Here is an 8,745-nt window from a genome sequence, read left to right as displayed (position 1 = left end):
AAAGAGACATAAAACAACCAACAAAGACACATAAAACATCCAAAAAGAGACATAAAACAACCACAAAGACACACAAAACATCCTACAAAGAGACACAAAACAACCACAAAGAGACATAAAACATCCTACAAAGAGACATAAAACAACCACTAAGAGAAAGAAAACAACAACAAAGAGACATAAAACAACAACAAAGACACATAAAACAACCACAAAGAGACATAAAACAACCACTAAGAGAAAGAAAACAACAACAAAGAGACATAAAACAACCACAAAGAGACATAAAACAACCACTAAGAGAAACAAAACAACCACTAAGAGAAACAAAACAACGTCGGCACAGACAGGTGAGTCAGACAGACAGACAGATGTATCTACAGGATGTACTGCACCTGGTAGTCCTGGACACAGACAGACGGACAGGTAGTCAGACAGACAGACAGGTGTACCTTCAGGATGTACTGCCCCTGGTACTCCTGACCACAGACAGACAGACAGGTAGTCCGACAGACAGACAGACAGACAGGTGTACCTTCAGGATGTACTGCCCCTGGTACTCCTGAACACAGAGGCGGAGCTGTTGAGGTGACAGGTGCATCGATCGGCTTTTCTTCCTGATGGACTCTGCTATCAGCTGCTCAGGTAAACTGTCGTGAGTCACCTGTACACAAACACACAAACACACACAGTTACCCAAATGAGTTTTAATTGGTAGGAGACGGAGAAGAAGAGGCTTTGATCGTAACCAAGGCTACGGACATGTGAGGAAACAGGAACAGTGGAGATAGACAGATAGACAGACAGGTAGTCAGACAGAGAGACAGACAGGTGATTCAGACAGACAGGAAGCAGGAACAGTGGAGCCATCGATGTCGTGGTGGGATTTGTTTAGTGATTCGGGGCCGATGATGAGGATTTCAGATTTGTCGCTGTTGAGTTTGAGGAAGTTGGTGATGGTGGAGTTGGGGGTGGGGGGGGGATTTGGTAGAAATGGAGACCATGGTGGCGTATGATGTCACCAAAGAGCAGCATGAAGAGAAGAGGACCACATACTGAACGGCTGGGTCAGACCTGAACTTATTGATACTAATGATGTTGGAGGAACCGGAGTGGATGATGTCAGAGTAGTAGGTGGAGCGAGCAGTGGTGCTGTAAGTATTCCTTGTAAACCAGGGTGTGATCTGTGAGGCCGGTTTGGTTGAAGAGTCGCTCTAGTCTGCGGAGTTCAGGGGTGAACTAGAGAGCAGTGTGAAAGAGACAGTTCTAGAGGATAGTGTGTTATTGTAGAGGTAGACCAGGTCTGACTGTGTTATTGTAGCTGTGGACCAGGTCTGAGTGTGTTATTGTAGAGGTAGACCAGGTCTGATTGTGTTATTGTAGATGTGGACCAGGTCTGACTGTGTTATTGTAGCTGTGGACCAGGTCTGAGTGTGTTATTGTAGAGGTAGACCAGGTCTGATTGTGTTATTGTAGATGTGGACCAGGTCTGAGTGTGTTATTGGTTATTGTAGAGGTAGACCAGGTCTGAGTGTGTTATTGTAGAGGTAGACCAGGTCTGAGTGTGTTATTGGAGAGGTAGACCAGGTCTGAGTGTGTTATTGTAGAGGTAGACCGGGTCTGAGTGTGTTATTGGAGAGTTGGACCAGGTCTGCTTGTGTTATTGTAGAGGTATGTGGGGGAGGGGCTAAAGGAGGGGGTGACCAGGTCCAGGATGTGACCTCGGTTGTGGTTTAGGGGAAGTTGATGTGTTGAGTGAAGTTGAAGCGTCTAAGCTTGGTTGGCTGGAAAGAAAGAGAGAGTGACTCAAATCAACAGACATCCAGCTTTACCTTCAGAGTGTATTTCTGTTTGGAGTTGGACGGAGACACGATGACCCAGATGGTTACAATCAACCTCCCTGTAGACAGACGGGTAGAGACAGAGACACATTATCTTACTTTAGTTGGATCTTTTCTATCCCGACACATTCACAGAATTCACAGCGTCCTGCAGAGTGTTGCTCATGGAGTCTTTGAGCATCAACCTGTAGTTGTCTCTTTCTGATTGGCTGGATTCGTGGATCTGGCCTCTCTGCTCTGAACCCCTTGATGGGGGGGGGGGGGGGCTGTCAGCAGTTTGCGTTTGAGGATACATCATGGAGTTCACAAAAAGTCCCACCTTCGAAAACTTGGACCAGTCAGAGGCCTTAGTTACTAAACCCTCAAGTCCTCCACCAGTCAGAGACCTTAGTTACTAAACCCTCAGGTCCTCCACCAGTCAGAGGCCTTGGTTATTAAACCCTCAAGTCCTCCACCAGTCAGAGACCTTGGTTACTAAACCCTCAAGTCCTCCACCGGTCAGAGGCCTTGGTTACTAAACCCTCAAGTGCTCCACCAGTCAGAGGCCTTGGTTACTAAACCCTCAAGTCCTCCACCAGTCAGACACCTTGGTTGCTAAATCCTCAAGTCCTCCACCGGTCAGAGGCCTTGGTTACTAAACCCTCAAGTCCTCCACCAGTCAGAGGCCTTGGTTACTAAACCCTCAAGTCCTCCACCAGTCAGAGACCTTGGTTGCTAAACCCTCAAGTCCTCCACCGGTCAGAGGCCTTGGTTACTAAACCCTCAAGTCCTCCACCAGTCAGAGACCTTGGTTACTAAACCCTCAAGTCCTCCACCAGTCAGACACCTTAGTTACTAAACCCTCAAGTCCTCCACCAGTCAGAGGCCTGGTTACTAAACCTTCAGGTCCTCCACCGGTCAGAGGTCTTAGTTACTAAACCCTCAATTCCTCCACCGGTCAGAGGCCTTGGTTACTAAACCCTCAGGTCCTCCACCAGTCAGAGGTCTTGGTTACTAAACCCAACCACAAAGACACATAAAACAACCACAAAGACACATAAAACAACCACAAAGACACATAAAACAACCACAAAGAGACATAAAACAACCACAAAGACACATAAAACAACCACAAAGAGACATAAAACAACCAACAAAGACACATAAAACAACCAACAAAGACACATAAAACAACCACAAAGAGAGATAAAACAACCAACAAAGAGACATAAAACAACTACAAAGCGAAACAAAACAACCACAAAGAGAAACAAAACAACCACAAAGAGACATAAAACAACCAACAAAGAGACATCTAATCCAGGCTGAGGTAACAAAAGGCCTCATTCAAAAGTAGGGAGGTCCTGATCTGGTTTTCCTGCTGAGTCTGTTCATATTGTGTATTTGTGTGTTCTCGTAGGTGGGGGTTTAGTTTAATTTAATTTGAGTACCTTTGTCCAGCTTGCTATAGATGTGCTGTGGGAGTTGTGGGCTGGACTCCAGGTTGGGGGGGTAGACGTAGAGCGCCTGGCTGTGGCCCCCCCCCCCCCCCCCTTTCCTCCATGGCCTCTCTGCACACGCTCAGTATGGAGCGACGGAAGTCCTGGACCTCCGGGTCCTTCATCATCTCGAACTCACAGACCGGCATCCCGATGGCGAACCCTGAAGACGGGGAGGGTTTTAGTCTGAGGGTGGAGGGTGGAACTCTGGGAGATGGAGTTCGGTGAGCGATGAGGTAATTTTTCGTTACCTATCTCCCGGTTCAGGATCTTCTCCTCCCGGTTGCCCAGCGGCTCGATGACCTTCAGGATCGGGTGAAACAGTCGGAGGTCGCACAGCCGCCTCGTCTCGTCGTAGAACTCCTCCCTCTCCGCCTCCTGGTTCACGCCCATAAAGATGTAGCTTGACTCCTCCTGGCCAATCAGAGAGCAGAGATATTTTACCTGTGTTACTGCCGGTAAATAATAGTAGACGGGGTCAAAGATGTACCTGCAGCAGGTGGTAGAGCGGGTACTTCCTGGCCTCAGTGAAGAGCTGCTGCTTGATGCTGATGAGAGGAGTTTCTCTGAGACACTCCAGACTCACCATCATCCCTGAGACACGATTATTATCATCATTATTATCATTATCATCATCATTATTATCATTATTATTCCCATTATTATCATTATTATCATTATTATTATCATTATTATCATTATCATCATTATTATTATTATCATCATTATTATCATTAGAGTCATTATTATCACTATCATCATTATCATTATCATCATTATCATCATTATTATTATCATCATTATTGTCATCATTATCATCATTATTATCATTATTATCATCATTATTATCATTATTATCATTATTATTATCATTATCATCATTATCATCATTATTATCATTATCATCATTATTATCATTATCATCATTATTATTATGATCATCATTGTTATTATCATCATTATCATCATTATTATCATTATTATCATCATTATTATCATTATTATCATTATTATTATCATTATCATCATTATTATCATCATTATCATTATTATCATAACTAATATTATTATTATTATTCAAACAAATCCCCGTAGAGAAGAAGAGAACCCACCGTTGGGCAGGCAGCAGTCCACCAGGATGCGGGGGGGCATCAGATGGAGCCCCCACAGCTCCCCCGAAGACGGCCTGGGCACCATGGCAACCACCAATCACAAGCAGCCTCACCTCAGCGCTGGGCTACCTGGACACACAGACAGACCCGGTTTATCTTTGACCCTGTTTAAACCCAGTACCGTCCTACCTGGCCTTGATGGACCCAGTACCATGCTACCTAACACTGTTGGACCCAGTACCATCCTACTTGGCCCTGATGGACCCAGTACCATCCTAACTAACCCTGTTGGATCCAGTGCCATCCTACCTAACACTGTTGGACCCAGTACCATCCTACCTGGCCCTGATGGACCCAGTACCATGCTAACTAACCCTGTTGGACCCAGTACCGTCCTAACTAACCCTGTTGGACCCAGTACCATCCTAACTAACACTGTTGGACCCAGTACCGTCCTACCTGGCCCTGATGGACCCAGTACCATCCTAACTAACCCTGTTGGACCCAGTACCGTCCTAACTAACCCTGTTGGACCCAGTACCATCCTACCTGGCCCTGATGGACCCAGTACCATCCTAACTAACCCTGTTGGACCCAGTACCTTCCTAACTAACCCTGTTGGACCCAGTACCATCCTACCTAAACGTGATGCACCCAGTACGTCCTACCTGGCCCTGATGCACCCAGTACCATTCTACCTAACTCTGTTGGACCCAATACCATCCTACCAAACCCTGTTGGACCCAGTACCGTCCTACCTAACCCTGATGGACCCAGTACCATCCTAACTAACCCTGTTGGACCCAGTACCATCCTACCTGGCCCTGTTGGACCCAGTACCGCACTACCTAACCCTGATGCACCCAGTACTGTCCTACCTGGCCCTGATGGACCCAGTACCATCCTAACTAACCCTGTTGGACTCAGTACCATCCTACCTTGCCCTAATGGACCCAGTACCATCCTAACTAACCCTGTTGGACCCAGTACCGTCCTACCTAGCCCTGATGCACCCAGTACTGTCCAGTAAATAATCTTTACTGAAGAAATATTAAAATCAGTCCTTTATGTTTATTTCGAGACGTCTTTCTTTCACTTCTGATTGTTTCATTTGAAAACAAGTTCTGTTTGTTGCATCATTTCATGTTTACTTATTTATTTTTGTCCATATTTAGTCCAGTTCTTGTAATATCTCTTCACGTCTTCATGTTGTCTTTGTCTCTTTGTCTCTTTGTGTGTTTTTTTCAATGAAGCCGTCAAACAAAGAGCAGAAAGTAGGACACACACACACACACTGACGGACAAAAGCAGCAGTGGTGTGTGTGTGTGTATCTGTCTGTGTGTGTGTGTATGTATCTGTGTCTGTGTGTGTGTGTTTCCTGTCAGGAAGCTGATTTCCTTCAGTTATTTTCCTGTTGACCTCCTGATTTAAAGGAACCGTCCGTTAAAACTCTGTTTGTTTTATTCACAGAAAAGTGATTTCAGGTCGAATTTATTCATCATTAATAAATTCAAATAAATAGAATAATTAGTATTAATATATGGTATTAGTAGTAATATTTTATGGTAAATGTTAGTATTGTTATATGGTATTAGTATTATATGGTAGTAGGAGTAGTATTATATGGTAGTAGTAGTATTATTATATGGTAGTAGTAGTAGTATTATATGGTAGTAGGAGTAGTATTATATGGTAGTAGTAGTATTATATGGTAGTAGTAGTAGTATTATATGGTAGTAGTAGTAGTAGTATTATATGGTAGTAGTAGTAGTATTATATGGTAGTAGTATTATATGGTAATAGTAGTATTATTATATGGTAGTATTAGTAGTATTATATGGTAGTAGGAGTAGTATTATATGGTAGTAGGAGTAGTATTATATGGTAGTAGTAGTATTATTATATGGTAGTAGGAGTAGTATTATATGGTAGTAGTAGTAGTATTATATGGTAGTAGGAGTAGTATTATATGGTAGTAGTAGTAGTATTATATGGTAGTAGGAGTAGTATTATATGGTAGTAGTATTATATTGTAGTAGTAGTAGTATTATATGGTAGTAGGAGTAGTATTATGTGGTAGTAGGAGTAGTATTATATGGTAGTAGTAGTATTATATGGTAGTAGGAGTAGTATTATGTGGTAGTAGGAGTAGTATTATATGGTAGTAGTATTATATGGTAGTATTAGTATTATTATATGGTAGTAGGAGTAGTATTATATGGTAGTAGGAGTAGTATTATATGGTAGTAGTAGTAGTAGTATTATATGGTAGTATTAGTAATATTATATGGTAGTAGTAGTAGTATTATATGGTAGTAGTAGTAGTAGTATTATAAGGTATTGTAGCCGACCCCTCTCACCCTGGACATGAACTGTTGGAGCCCCTTCCATCTGGCAGGAGGATGAGGTCCATCAGGACCAAGACCTCCATCAGGACCAAGACCTCACGCCACATCAACAGTTTCTTCAGTCTTCAGTCGGGCTCATTAACAGAGCCCAGGACCCCCTGACTCTGTCATCATCGGGACCACCTCGTACCGGTCTCTGCCTGCTCCTCCCCTCATATTTAAAGACGCTCGACACCTTTAACATTTCATACTTGTTTATAGTCCTGTTATCTGCTTGTCTGTGCACTTTATTTTATATTCTTTTATATTATATTGTACATTTTAATATGTTTCTATTTCTTGCACTGTGTTGATTGTTGTTGATTGTTTAATGTTATTGTTTAATGTTATTGTTTGATGTTATTGTTTAATGTTATTGGTTAGTGTTATTGTTTAATGTTATTGTTTAATGTTATTGGTTAAGGTTATTGTTTAATGTTATTGTTTAATGTTATTGTTTAATGTTTTGCACTTCCCGCAATGACAAATTCCTTGTATGTACAACATCTGATTCTGATTATTAGTAGTATTATAAGGTAGTAGTAGTAGTCGTAGTAGTAGTATTATATGGTAGTATTTTTATTGACATTTTATTTTCTCTGATGATTGACAGGTCTGTGATGTCACGAGTTTTACATGTAAACAGGTAAACAGGAAGTTATCTTTGAATGTTAAACTTTATGTAAATATATATATACAGTATATATATATACAGTATATATATATTAAACACCGACATGACCTCAGACTGGGATATGGTTACCATGACAACAGCAGCGGGAGCATCAGCGGACGAGATTAAAGAAGATGAAGAAGAAGAAGAAGAAGAAGAGACTCTTTGTTCTGTCACTCACCTGAGCTCCTGCCTGTCGGTCCAGCGGCGCGTGCCTCTGGTCATAGCGTCTCTGCCCGTCAGTCTGTCTATCTGTCTGTCTCTCTGTCAGCATGTCTGTCTCTCTGTCTTTGTCTCCTGTTTATCAGCCGGTGAATCCGTTAAAAACCTCCGAACGTTCACACCGGAGACCTGTCTGTCTGCCTGTCAGTGTGCCTGTCTGTCTGTCTGTCTGCATGTCAATATGTCTGTCTGCATGTCAATATGTCTGTCTGCCTGCCTGTCTGTCTGTAGAAGCTGCTGCTCGCCGGGAGAACAATGTGTCGGAGGAGGCGGAGGTAGGGGGGAGTGGGTGTTGGCTCATCCTCTTCTCTCTTAAAGGGCCAGCAGCTCATCCTCTTCTCTCTTAAAGGGCCAGCAGCAGCAGCCCGTCCTCTTTTTTTTCACAACAAATTAGATTTTTCATTCATTCAAGTTATGAATGAAAAATGGCACAATATCCACTTTACTCTGTTAGAACGTCTTCACAACTTCTACACATCATTTTTATTGTTTGATGCATCAGAACCAGAACCAGTAATAGTACCACCAGTACCAGTAATAGTACCACCAGTACCAGTATCAGTACCACCAGTACTGCTCACAACACCACAAATCTACCATTTTACTGGCACAAGTTTTTATTTTATATTACTACCTTTAGCAGAACCTTTGTACTCACAGTACTGAGAGAATATTAAGAAACACACAGTTAATCCTCATCCTGTTTTTGTTTTCCACATCTCTTTGTTTACCACCAGTGTGTGTGTGTGTGTGTGGGTGTGTGTGTAATCACATGTATTACTCATGTTGTGAGGACATAAATCTGTTGACACTCTGAGGACTCGTCTTCTGTTTAAGGACAAAAATGCAGGTCGTCTTAACATAAATCATTTAAAAATGAATAAAGATGAAACATATTACATGTTAATAAAGATGAAACATTACATGTTACTAAAGATGAAACATATTACATGTTAATAAACATGAAACATATTACCTGTTAATAAACATGAAACATATTACATGTTGATAAAGATGAAACATATTACATG

General features: G+C 42.2%; 1 protein-coding gene across 1 annotated transcript in view; it reads right to left on the bottom strand.

The window, feature by feature from the left end:
• The window catches only part of LOC116400670 (phosphatidylinositol 4,5-bisphosphate 3-kinase catalytic subunit alpha isoform), a 53,288-nt gene extending 45,271 nt beyond the window's left edge, over positions 1 to 8,017 (bottom strand). The window contains 8 exon segments of the mRNA XM_031878620.1: positions 536 to 664; positions 1,833 to 1,900; positions 3,272 to 3,371; positions 3,373 to 3,482; positions 3,571 to 3,733; positions 3,810 to 3,913; positions 4,432 to 4,560; positions 7,674 to 8,017. Coding sequence (XP_031734480.1) covers positions 536 to 664; positions 1,833 to 1,900; positions 3,272 to 3,371; positions 3,373 to 3,482; positions 3,571 to 3,733; positions 3,810 to 3,913; positions 4,432 to 4,516 — 759 coding nt within the window. The 5' untranslated portion in view covers positions 4,517 to 4,560; positions 7,674 to 8,017.
• Positions 8,018 to 8,745: the final 728 nt, after the last annotated feature.

The sequence above is a fragment of the Anarrhichthys ocellatus genome, unplaced genomic scaffold (assembly GCF_004355925.1).
Source record: "Anarrhichthys ocellatus isolate YVR2014 unplaced genomic scaffold, GSC_Weel_1.0 scaffold189, whole genome shotgun sequence".
Lineage (NCBI taxonomy): Eukaryota > Metazoa > Chordata > Actinopteri > Perciformes > Anarhichadidae > Anarrhichthys > Anarrhichthys ocellatus.
The sequence above is the reverse complement of the archived record's forward strand: the minus strand, read 5'-3'. Positions and strand labels throughout refer to the sequence as shown.